Here is a 13,574-nt window from a genome sequence, read left to right as displayed (position 1 = left end):
ATTAAAATTATAGAGTTAGATGAAAATACAGCAAGATGTTGCTGAATGGAAAATATTTATCTTTTCGTACATTACGCATTATGGTGCTATGTATAATCATAAATCTGTGAAGCAGCTCTCTCCAGCCAATTTGCCTCCTCCCCTGGTCCACAAGATGCAACCAGTTACCTCCTCTAAACTGAGGATTTTACATCCACCTCAGCCCTAACATTAGGTAGCACTGCCACATCCTCTCCAAAGCTTTGCTGTGGTCTTCCAAAAGAAGACCCCTTGCCATGGAGATAAGCCAAGAAAAAGGAATTCAGAAAAGTTCTGTAATTTTTGCGGCTCCTCCTGTAGCTCTCCCAGCACCTTCGCAGAAAAGCACAAACTTTTTTTGCACCATGTTCTCTGTGTCAGCACTAGGCTCAGGCTCCCCAGACCACCTCAGGATAGCACTTCATCCATCTGGAAACTGTTCTCACCTCCCAGATCATTGCCATCCACACTGCCAAGTGCAGGCCTTTACCAAACACCATCAGCAGCCACCATGCAGTCAGCCCAGGGCATATGGGACAGCCCCGGAGCATATGGAAGCTCTCCAGCAAGTGAAGTTTGCTGGGAACATCAGTTTGCCTTGTTCAAACTCTCGGTCCAGAGAGGATTTCCACAGGGCTGTGGCAGCAGGAGTAGCAGGCAACTTTAACCACCTCAGACAACCCAGATTGTTTCCATGTCTGGATAAGGGTCTCATAAAAGTGTCATCAGGATAAGGAGGTTTCATTCCTTCAGGGCATCTACCCCATGGAAATCGCTGCAGCTGCTCTGGACTCAGAGCCAACCCTGAGATTTCTGCCATAGGGCAAATTTCAAGTCTTGAACACATTTTGGATCTCACCTGGCCTCTATAGTGAGGAGATGCTTAACCTTTCCAAACGATATAGTAAGAGCTTTCCATTACTTCCCATACTAAATTAAGTTTATCCAGCTCTACAGTGTGTGCTTGCTAAAGAGGCACTTTATAAGTTGTAAATCCATTTACAGTCACTTCAGGCTAGACATTTTCTGCTGGAGAGGCAGCACCTACAGAGAGGTGCCCTGAAAGCTGCTTACTGTTTGAGTTGTCCAAAGACTGATGACTGGTATCAGGGTTTTGATATCAACAGCAAGGTTGTCCCTGTTGTTCCTAAATCCTTCAATCTCTGTCAAACATGGTTTGGGTTAGGAGGTCTAAGAGACTCATATATGTTTTCTCACCACTTTTTTTAACTGTGGATTTTGATCAGGGTTAGACAGAAGCAGATATTGGCAAATCTGGTCACTTGAAGCTTCAAAGATGAAAGAAATACGACTACTGAGAGAGGTAGGGCTGACTGTGTAGAGTATAAAGACTTTGTAAAGAATCTGAGGCAGTTAGACCAGAGTCATCTGAGACCAGCACATGTGTGAATGGGTATTTGACTTTAAAGGAGCTAATGAGAAAATTCAAAGCTAGTTTAAAGCCAGGAAATATTGCAGAACTTGCAGTACTACAAAGGGTGCTTCTTAGAAAGACACAATATATGGAAAATCCTCCACTCCAGGCAGTCCCTGCATTTAGTGCAGCAGACTAAACACGTGCACAAAAAAATAAACATCAAGCTAAGGTGAGGGGACAAGACAGACAAAGTGTAAGTAGAAAAGACAATGCTGACGTAGTAAATTCGTTGCTCAAGGGTGAGTAAAATGTAAATAAGTTTAAGGAAATCAAAGACTCGTGGCACATACTCACGAGTGCATTTAAGAGCTGCGTTCATCCTACTCGTGCTTAGTATCGGGGCTGAAACAATCGTGGTGCTGGGAGGCATGTTAAAGCATCTTTCAAATCTGATACAAATGCAATGCAGATATATTGCAATCCTAGCTTGTGGAGAGCTCAGAACTGAACCTGGGAGAGGAGGAATCCTGCTTGAGGTCAGATCCCATAGAAAATCATCTCTGTTGGGTAGATCGCAGCAAAAAGACTTTCACTTTAAACAACAAGATGGTGACAATACAGGATAAAAAATATGGATTTTTTTTAATATTGAGGACATTTAATAGGCCAAGATTTTAATTTTTTTTCATCATTTAAAAAAGACTTGAAACAAAATAATTTATGAAGTAATTGCAATGATTTGATTTTATATTTTTGAAGGCCTTTTCCAAAGCAAATGATTCAGTGATTCTATGATAAAAAAATTCACAGAAAAAGGAAAACTTTGTCGAGAGTTTGTTCCCTGACTTTTGTGGAATTCTTTGCCACATTCAACGTCAAAAATTACTGTGTTTCTCACAGAAGTGAATAATTAATTCATGACACTGGACAAAACCAATGTGTTGATAGTGAAACTGTGTCTTTCATGGGCTGCTCTAGACCCACAAGCAGAGATGAATTTCTGGGCAAGATGTCTACAGCTCAACATCCCAGGCTGAAATTCCACTCAATTGCCCCTTCTGGGCTCTAAGTCAGAAAGTAAACCTGTCATATCCAGGGCTGAGTTATTTGCTGTCAACTGGATTATAGCACAAAAAAGTCTGTAATTGAAGGCTGCAAGAGGTTATAAATTGAACATAGTCAAAAGCAGTAATTCCACTTAGTAAAAGTAGATATCACCCAAAATGAGAAAAGTTAATCTCATATAAGGTGAGATTCTGACTCCATTGTGGCTCCCAGTTTCTGGGATTTTTGTCAGTGATTTTCACAGTAATCAAAATTTCACTCGCTGCCCAGAGAGAGATGCTGCAAAGGGTGTGATGGAGTGAAAGTTAAAATAACTCTTAACCTGGGGCTTCCAAAACACATTTTCTGAGCAGAGACTGCTGCCTAGCTCAGTATTTTTGTGATGTAGCAATGCAGACAGCCCTTCAGGGGACCAAGGGCACAAAACTGTGCCAGTGGAGTACAGCTGGGATGTGCAACCAGAGCCACCCTGCTGTAAATACTGAAGCTCCCATTGTTCAGCACCCTGTGGGACGTGGGGAATTGGACTATTTAGGCATAGTAAGGTACAGTTTGTGGGAAGTGATTTCAGAAAGCTGAAACATCACTGAACACCTGTGGCAGTGCTAGCACCTTCCACCTGGGGCTCTCTTGAAAGGAAGAGATTACTGGGAGATAGAGCATAGAAGTGTCTGACAGATACACTAATTTTACTGGGAGCAGGAGGATTAAATCATAATACAGAGTCTCATCATCTTTCTACCTTTCCTATGAGTAAATCTGAACCAAAGAATGCAGTTGATGTGCCTCTGGGAAGAAGGGACAGAGGGTCTCCTGTGTGTTCTCCATATCTCCCCTGCTCTGGGTGTGCTGCTCAGAGGGGCTTCTCTCACTGAGGTACAAACCAGAGCTGGTGGCTCTGTTTTTCTGCCACGCACTTTCTGTTTGTCCATCATTAAGCACATCAAAGCCTCGGTGTCCCCATCAGGAAACAATGCTGTTAATAACATTAATCCACCTTTATTAAGAGCCTTTAGCTCTATGGAGGAGCACCAAACATTATTAAGACAAAGACAAGAGGATAATAAGGAAACGTGTTTTTTCCCTTGCTGACCTAGTTTCTAACCTCGCTTTAAAATCTTCCCTTGATTTTAATTATGCTTAATCTAAAGCTAAGCTCACAAATCTAGCAAACTTAAGGGCTGCTTTTAAAGTGAATTTTCTCGCCTGTCAGAGTTCCTCAAGCTCTCTGTGCTGCAGTCAGGAGTTTATTTCCAGCCCAGGCACTGAGCTGGGGCATTTCTCTGCCAGCACAGTGAGTGTTGGGCTCCTGGGCTCAGGCACCACCTTGCTCCACTCGAGCCTGGGCACCGCAACATTCCTCACACAACAATTGCAGCCCTTTTCTCATCAGCCGTAGCCAGAGGCAGCAATAAGGGTGAAGGATATCTATCATGAAAAGTCCAGTGTCAATGTGTTCCCCCAATTTATTTACTGACCTTCAATGCAACAGCCATACTCCTGACCCTCATGAGATGAAGCCTAAGGGGAAATGGCACTGAGCACCAATTCCATATCCTGTTGTTCTGTGGTCTAAATTAAGTGCTAATTAATTACCACTGGCATCTTTGGCATTGTCTGTCAAATTGGATTTAGGATATCCTTTCGCTGTTTAAACAAATAGCCCCACATCTAAAGCTAAAACCCCACGTGTCAGCATTTTCTTTACTTTTAAATTTTTATTTTAAAATCTGGTGAGTATGTTCATGGATTTTGCAGGTAGAATTCAAATAAAAGAAACAGGAGTTGATATTGTCAATTTTGATTAATAGTCCCTCATTAATAAACATCCTGTTATTCAGTTTCCACCTGCAGTTGCTGATGTTGCCTGGAATCAATTAACTCATATAATTTGATTTATTTTACAAAGACATTTTTGGATGTGCTGTGCTGATGATAAAGGTTCTATATTTACAATTCGTGATTTAAGCGAGATTGTTACTAACTGCTTTTTATTTGTAATGTTACAAGAAAGCTTTGGGCATTCTTGAACAAAAATATTTAAGCAATTTTAAAAGTTAAAGCTTTATTTATTTAAAACTATCTGTTGCCTTCTGAACCACACAGGCCACAAAAGCATACAAATCCAGGAACTATGACAGGTTGGTCTTTACAACAAGCTAGTTGTTCTGGAGAAAAAAATATATCTGAAGTGGAATTAAAAATAAATTTAAAAAATATTCAAGCACAGCAGAAGGTACACCACCAGATAAAAATACATTTTAGGCATTAAGGTGGTATGCTTCTGTCTGAACACTTATTATTCTATGTAGTCTCACCCTGCCTTTATCTACTATCCAAACACCTCTAAGAACCACATCAGCCTCTGCCCAATATCTGCCACAGGAGATTTTGCTCTCTCCCATCCCTTCCCCAAAGAAAGGCTCCTGCTTACAGTGTCTGTGTGGCTTTTGGGCAGGGATTTGCTCTTGTTTGAGCTGAATTTGCTGCTACAGGGCTACAGAAGAAGGCAGAAATGAATGCCTTGTGCACAGAGCTGCAGGCAGAGGAGTCCAGGATGCTCCTTGGGGAAGCTCATGGCCTTCAGCTGGCTCCTACCAAAAGCTGTGCCCAAAGAGGCAACTGCAGGCACAACAGCAACGTGGACTAGACAGATCTGTCCTCGTAAGAGCACCAGTCAGAACCAGTTTGCATTCACACACAAAAAATTAGAACCCAAGCCAAACTGGGAGGACAGAGTGCTGGCTGTCAGTAAATGGAAGAGCCAAGCAGGTCACCCAGTTGGATCAGTGTTCCAAAAGGGAGAACTGGAATTTTAGTAATAGGAAAGGTTTTGTGGAAAGATATTGAATCCATCTCTTTGATAAAGTTGGTTTTGGGGAGTGGGGCCTGATCCTTTGCCCATGGCAAGGTCTTTGGTGGAGCCACAATGTGGCAATAGGCTCCTGCCCTTGCTGTCCATGCACCAGTGTGCCCCTCCTGCCTTTGGAGCTTCTGTGACTCAGAAGATGTCCAGAAAAACAAACAATCCCAAGGCTGAGGTGCAGATAAACTGTAACCCCCTCTCACAGCTCCTCAGTGGAGCAGGAGCACCTCCCCTTGTGCAGAAGAACAAGCAGGACTTCTCCAAAGCACTTTCCTGAATGAAACCCCTGAATGTAGAGCCTGCAGTATCTTTAGATACTCAAATGTGTTTTTACATGCTGTCCTCAGCCACCCAGCAGATAAATTCTTTCTCCACAAGACATTCTGTGAGGTGTGTGCAAAGGCAAGAGCCCACACGCTCTTCTGCAGGGTCGTCGCATGGGAAGGAAAGTTCACCCACTTTATTTTTAACTGCTCTCTTATTAAACCAGGCTAAGCCAGAATAAATGCCTTTCCTCAGCTTTTCACAGTCTATTCAGCCAACTGTGAAGCAATGTTCAGAGCTAGTTTAGTTATTATCCTCGTTTAGGGCCGGGCTCCAAGGCAGTTCATCCAGGGAAGGGCTCGTGCTGTGAGATACGCAGGGGATCCCCTGAGGAAGCCCATTCTCCACCAGGGCCCTGTCAGCTGTCCAGGTGCTATATATAGCCACCCAATGGTCGCATTTAAAGCCTGGGCTGTGGAGGAGGACAGCGTTGAGTGCTCCTTCTTGTATCCCAGAGCAACTGAAGAGAAGGGATTTTTCCCAAAGTGCTGTAACACGAACCCACAGCTGCAGAGCACAGGAAGCCTATGGAGTTTCTGTAGGCCAGGAGCCATGGAGGCTATTTTCAGCAAAAGCAAGCTCTCAAGTATGTCTGAACTATTTCTGACCCCTCTTGTAACATATCCTACACCATGACCTGGTTTCTCTATTACCAGCCTAGCCATTGTTTCAAATTCTACCTATGGATTTAAAATGCCTTCATGTTTTACACAGCTAGATGCAACTAGCTTAAAACTGTGTTAGTGCACTGTGACCCCTGATTTGTGCTTGTTTGTTGTGAAGGAAACTACAAGGCACATTTGGAAAAGGACAGACATTGTGGTGCTTTGGAGCTCCTCTATAAGCAGAAGCCTCAGATCTCAGTTCCATACACACCAATCTCCCTGTTCCCATCACAGTGTACAGATCTCACAAGTTTAGGACTCCACTGGTGATGTCTGCATCTGCTTAGCTTCACCAGCTGGTGAATGCCACTGCAATGCACCTGAGCAAATCACCCATGCAGCCAGGACATCAATAATTAAGAGGTTTAGTCTGCATTCATAACATATCAAGAATCTGAATTTAATGCTGAATTTGAAATTTATCTATGAAGCAGTGCAAGGAAGTGAACAGTTTGCACAAATAGAGTTTGTGGCATCAGGGGCTCCCTCACCACCAGTTACCTGTATAATTTTCCCAGGATGGAGTTAAGTAATGCAGAGGCCCTTCCCTCTTCCTCCACGATGTGTGTATTTTGGTTTCTCTCCTCAGCTCGTCTATCGATATCTCTGCAAGAGTTTGATCTATTTTAAAACCCCTATTGTTGTTTGTCCTTTAAGAGGACTCTCAAAGCTGAACTTCACTTGTCTTTTTAGTACCAAAACCCACTCAGGTTCTTCCCAAGAAACAACAACTGCAGCTGAACTGAAATAAATTGACGACAGAAAATGATGTGGCTGTGATATACTGTATCTCAGGAAAGTGTGTAACAGGCCTTAAATGAAAAGAAAATATGCTGAGGAAAAAAACTGATAGTTTAGGTTATCTGTGCTTCATGTTGTAGCTGTGGTTCCTTCCTAGCACTGAAAAACCCAGCTGCAAAAGCCCTGCGAAAATGTGCTTATACACACACAGACATTATCACTTCCTAGGACAGTACGTTTTATTATCAGGTTATTTTCCAGTACATTTGGCACAGTTAAGGTAAGTATATTAACTTTACTTCCAAATAAAGAAAACAAAGTTGTACTGAATGCCTCAGCCACTGTCAATGAGTTAAGAACTGACAGGAGGTCCAAGTAATCAACCCTGTCTACAGCACTGAGCTTTCCCCTGGGACACCTCCTCTGATCACACAATGTATCTGACTGGCATGGATGTAGAATTGCTTTCAATAAAGATTTTATTTCAAGGTTGGATGATTCTTTCCCAAATGTCTTGTCTCTAAAGCAAAGTATGTAATACCTGTTATTTTTTAACTCCTGTGAACCAGCGTTTGGGAAGGAGGGGAGCGTAAAACGTTGAGCTGAAAGCTGTTCGTCATAAGAGACAAATTTTAACAAATTGATTGGGAGCTCTGCAATACCAGAAGTCAGAAAGCTGCTGCATAAAAACTGGCCTGTACCAGTGCACTGAAGAGGCCTGTTAACAGAATTATTGCTGGGGAGAGCTGAAGGCAGCTGAGCCCTTACCAGGGCCAAGTCCTTAAGCTACAACATTACATTTGCATATGCCTGAGAATAGATAGGAAAGAGACAGTGGCTAATTTGAGGATAATTATTGGCAAAGTGAATCAATGGGAGGCACACACTTTGACCTATTAAGGCAGTTCACAGGAACTTACATTTCAAATCAGTCCCATCCTCCATAAGGGTGGGCAGCTCTGGCTATGACAGTGCTTGCCAGCACAGTTCAGCAAAGCCACAAAACCCACCCAAATGGAATACCCCACTCAGAGAGGAGCTGGGTCCTAATTCCACAAGGTTAGTTCCTATACCAAGAGGAGAGATGACACGAATACAGCATTTTAAATCTTTTTTGGTGGAGTCCCATTTATTCTTATTTATCATTAATCTCTCTTGGCCTCTGTGTTGGTCTTGGTTTCTGTCTCTAGTGGCAGACTTCCCTAGTGAACACAAATATTGTGCATAACTGGAGGACAGGATTCTGATAACAACAAAACCTCATCTCATACCAAGCAACCCCTTCTTACTCTTCTGACCCCCTCATTTTGTAATGTGTTGTCCTTTTGTCACAGTCTATATTACCAGTTCGTGGAAGAATAACAGGAATTTCCTACTGAATAGTTACCCTTAAATATAATTTAAACCAGCGAAAGAATACCAGGCATAGTTAAAACCAGTTTTGCTAAGGGAAGAAATGGCCCTGACATTGAGCAAAATTAAATCCTCGTAGGCTGGAAAAGGATAAGAAAGTAAAAGTGAGCAGTTCTCAAAGCAGCTGGCTCTACCCTCCAACACTCTCCAGCCTGCAGTAAAACAGTGTCCTTTCCAATGGGATTTTCCTCCCTAAGTACACTGAATTCCCCAATGTTTTATGTGCAATAGGAATATTAAGATATTGAGTCAGAGTCACTGTGGAAACCCTTTCTCCTCCTCAGCAGTTACTACAAAGTAAAAATGGATGAAGAACATTTCCTAACACCTACTGTGCTTGGAGCAGTAATCCAGTGTGCTTTCCAAACGTCAGAATTAATAATGATTTTATTTAGAGAGTTTGAAAAGTGTAGGTTTAATGGAACTAGAGAGCCAAGTCACCATACAATGACCCTCTTAGCTGTAGGCTTGCCCTGCTCTCCGTCACACGTTTTCCAGCTTGCAGTTGCCTTGGCAACAGCCAAAGCATAAATTCCAAGTATTTTTCCTTATATATCTGCCATTGACACTACAGCCCTCCTATCAGACACTTCTGCTGTTTTAATTCATCATTAGTTTCATTACTATTAATAATGAGAACTGTATTTTCTGCGTTTCTACCGACTTGTGATTTTAAGGACTGAAGACATTCTTGAGACTTGGTCATTTTGGAGGGAAAAAAAAATTAAAATCTTGTGCAGCATAGCACCCAACAATTTCTTGATATGGTTCCAACATCTGTGGCACCGGATTATAGATTATTTCTAAAATAACCTTAAACTGATGGATCATTGCTCCTTTCAGTTGGGCTTGACAAAAAGTACCTCTGGCATTTCCTTTCACTCTTTATGTTGAAAATGGTGTGTCACTCTTTCTGCTCTTTTTCTTGCCAAAAAAAGAATTCTTGTCCATTTTTTCAATATTTTCTCTTTTAACAGCTCAATTTCACCTAGTAGCTATAGCAAAAGAACTAAGTGTGCATATTTTGTTTTGATTTGCACTGACTTCTTTTGTGGAGAGATGATAAAAATATCAGTTATAGAATTTCTTTGGTAAATGTCTGTAATCCAAAAAGACATAAAGTCCAAAACTTATAATTATTCTATTCAGGGTGGATTGAGTTCCTTCTTTCTCCTTCTTCAGTAGCTGTGTTTTACCACATATTATTTAACTATTCAGACTTTCCATGTTCCCAAGTTCGCTTGCTTTATGGGTTTTTTTGTTCTTATGGTGCAAACAAGTGAAACTGCATTGTTATATCAAGGATTTTTAAGACACTTCCTCAATGCAGTACTGCTTATTCTAGCATTAAGCTCAGGGAACCCAAATTTACACAAATTTTCTTAATGCCTTGTTATATTTGAGCCACAGTCAGTTCCTCTCCGCCACCAACACACTCCAAGCACAGCCTCCACTGCCTCCTGCCACATCCCCACCTCCTGACTGCTGGAAAATGTTAAATCAATAAATTTATTATTTCTACACTTACCCAAGACAAAGCTGCTGAATTTCCCCCTCCAGTGAACATGCATCTCTACTCCTGCTGATGCCATCTCCAAATACCTTGTGAAGTTTCCAACTTTTACCACATAACAAGCTCAACAGAAACCAAACCTCTCTCCTGGAGAGGTCCCCAAGCTTTCTGTACATGCTTCTGCATAAGTGGCATGAAGCAAAACAATCTCATCACCTCTGTAACATTTTTAATTGTGATAAAGATGTGTGACATCCATCAGAAGCCCACGCAGTCGCTTGGCAACAAAACTTCTAACTTTTGAGACTTTCTGAACTCCTAAGAGAAGAGATGATATATTAATATTACCACAGAGAAAAGATAATTAATTTATTTTAAAAATTAATGAAGATGCTATATTTTAAGAAACTAATAGTTAAGCCAATCTGATTAGTGCCATATGGAGAGTTTTGTGGAATGGACACCACGGTTACTAGCATGAGGCAGAAGTATTCTTCCTATTTATATATGGGGGAGAAAAACATGAGTGTTGATGCTCCAGGAATGTGGTAAACGATGAGATTGGCACAAATCCACAAGAGATGCTTTTTGCTGTGTGACCCACCCACTAACATGAAAGAAACACTTTTCTGAGTGCCTGGAGCCATTAGGTCTCACAAAGTTTCTTTCCCTTATAGTGTGGCTTGCTGTAAGTTCAGCTACAGGTATAGGAAAACAGAGACAGCTGTGATGGCTTTTAAATGGCTGTCTGGATTTTGAAAAGGTAAATGAGTGACAATTTATTGAGAGAGGGGGGAAAAGCAGAACTTGGCTTCAACAATCCACTTGGAATACTGGAGTTAAAACTAGCAGGTTAAGGAGGCATCCATAAATTCAAACATTTACATAATAAAGCTACATTTAGTTTGCATTCCTTGGTGGAGCTGTGCAATTTATTTATAAAATATGTGTCTTCATTTACTAGTCTTTCCTACCCTAGGATACATAATATATTCTGGAGGGTTGAGGGAAATGGATTTCTACTTAGTCTGCACTCACCACCGCAGAGATTTATGCCAAACTTCCTACCTAAACTCCATCCATTAAACCTGTGCTGTTCTTAGACCAGACTTCTCCATCCTTAATGCCCTTTCCACAGGAATATTAAGTCTTAATATAGACACAAGATCAACTTTTAATAATAATAGTCCTTCTCTTGTAATTTTGTGGGTAATAAAGATATCAAAGGTTATAATCCTTACCATTATTTTCTAAGTCATCTCATTAAGGTATGTGGTCTCTGTGTCTTTCAAGAAACTTTGTGTCAGGATAAGGCATGCGAAAGTCTTTAGTTACATAAATTTCACAATCCATTTCAGACCATACTCACTTTATTGGATTTAAATTAGCAGAAGGAATGTGTTTCATATGAGCCCTACATTAAGGGGCTTTTTTTTTGGTTTTCACAACTCTTTCAGTGCTGGAGACCATGTTAAGGGAAGCAGGGAATCTTCTCCCTGGCACTACAAAATCCCTCCTTTCCTTGTTTGTCACACTGGCAGACATTTCCTTCGCCTCCCCTTTCTTTTGGATAAGCAAACCAAACAAACACCCCTATCAGGAGAAACATTTAAAAAGTGCCTCTATGTGCTTCGAGAGCAACAGTGACTCCTCTGACACCCTTCTTTTTTAACCAGTTCTTTCCTTTTTGTCAACAGGATAGCAGCCAAGGAATCCGTGAATCTTATGTCAACACAGAGCTTAGGAATTGTGTTTGGACCAACACTGCTTAGACCTGAAAAGGAGACAGGGAACATGGCAGTCCACATGCTGTACCAAAATCAGATAGTTGAACTTATGCTGAGCGAGTACAGCAAGATCTTCGGCTCGGGGGAAGACTGACAGACAGGGCCTGTTATTGAAAACGTTCACATCTGTCTTGATGTCTAATATTTTTACATTTCTGTAAACATATCTTTGAAATATTTCTTTTTCTTTCAAGTGACAGATGCCTCGTTTTGTGCAAACTTAATGATGATTTTGTGTCTAATTTTCAAACATTGGAATAAAAAATATTGTCAACATTTGCCTATATGTATTCTGCATTAACCCTTTGAGAGTTTCATTATGCTAGCACTCCAAGTGTCACTTTTTCTGCAAGCTGAGCATACAGCATATGGCCCTAGACCATAGAAAATGCTGTTTACCAACATATGCAATGGCACAGAAAGACAGATAATAATTGAGGAGGTTTGTGGAAAACGGATTAAAGTATGTATATTTAAAGCAATGAATTAAGGCAGTGACACGAGATCATTCATAGCTAATCTGAGTATAATTTACCTTTCTCTTTGATATACGTTGAAAATTAAAGACATGATGAATAATCATTTGTCTATGCCGAGAGCTGGGGAAAAAAAATTGCATTTAATGCTTTTAAACAAATAAAATAAACAAACACAAACAAAATGAGAATGTCACCATTTGCATAACAGTGCCTAAAAGAAATTAAAAATGGAATTGGAACTTTGGCATTTTTACTTAAACGCTGTACATGAAATGAAGACATTGCATGACTGCTCATTTTAATGTAACATCCATTTTGATTCTTCATCACACTGTACATCTGCCCGCTTTCCCCAGCTATCTCATGTTCTGTAGCATTTGTATTGTGCTCCTGAGGATGCTTTATTGGTGAACTACATTAAATTCATCTAGAAAGAACTTTAAAAAAAAAGCCTTTTCATATGCCCTTAGGATTACTTGGCTAGACTTGAATCAATTTATGCATTTGATGGTTAGTTTCAGTTGTCATGGATAAACAAAAGGGTAACTGTCTAGAATATATCAAATATTGTTTCATTTTGAAATGTATGTTTCCAGCTATACACATCTCCTACCCTGTTTTGTAAAAGTATTCTGGTGATAAAATGTAGACTTATGTTTGACAGCTTTTTAATCAAGTTCAAAGAGAATAAATAAAACTAATCCAGTGTGGTAAAGAGTCTGTCTGGTTATCGATTTGTTCATAAAATGAAAAATAAACCATGTAAATAAGATGTGTGAAACACAGATCCAGAAGCAAATATTTAAAGCAATTAAAGACCCCAAAACATAGGATTAATGCATAGGTCTGCTGTGCATGAGAGATATGTCTTCAATATCACCTCAGCAGATCCTGGGCTGCTTCGGTTTTTACTCAGCATTGTTGTGCAAAATTCCACGTTATTCAGGAAAGGTCACTCCTTGGAGTGGTCATTTATAGGAACAAATATACAATGAGGCCTGATGGTTAACTAAGACCAGGCTCTTTCATCAGGTGCTAACACAGGCAGAAAACAACACCAAGAAAGCATAAAAACCAGCCCTGAGATGTTTTTTTTCTGACTGCTCATGTCTGAAAAATCAAGCAAAACAGAGGGGTAGTGACCAGTAGTCAAAATGAAAAGCATGAAACCAAACAAAAATCTCCCTCGTATCACAAATATCCAGCTCAACAACTTCTGAACAAAACTATAATGTACTGGAGAGCCCAAATTCACTTTATGTTCAAGAAAATATTTTTCATGTTAATGTCAAGCCATGAGTGCTTAAACAGTGATGCTTTTCAGG

General features: G+C 40.6%; 1 protein-coding gene across 1 annotated transcript in view; it reads left to right on the top strand.

Annotated features, from left to right (window-relative positions):
* ARHGAP15 (Rho GTPase activating protein 15) overlaps window positions 1-12,964 on the top strand; it is a 322,029-nt gene extending 309,065 nt beyond the window's left edge. The window contains exon 14 of the mRNA XM_063161573.1: window positions 11,681-12,964. Within this exon, the coding sequence (XP_063017643.1) occupies window positions 11,681-11,864 (184 nt within the window). The 3' untranslated portion in view covers window positions 11,865-12,964. The remainder of the gene's footprint in view (window positions 1-11,680) is intronic.
* The last annotated feature ends 610 nt before the right edge of the window (window positions 12,965-13,574 follow it).

Source organism: Melospiza melodia, chromosome 8 (assembly GCF_035770615.1).
Source record: "Melospiza melodia melodia isolate bMelMel2 chromosome 8, bMelMel2.pri, whole genome shotgun sequence".
Classification (NCBI taxonomy): Eukaryota; Metazoa; Chordata; class Aves; order Passeriformes; family Passerellidae; genus Melospiza; species Melospiza melodia.
This window is presented reverse-complemented; position numbering and strand designations above follow the sequence as displayed.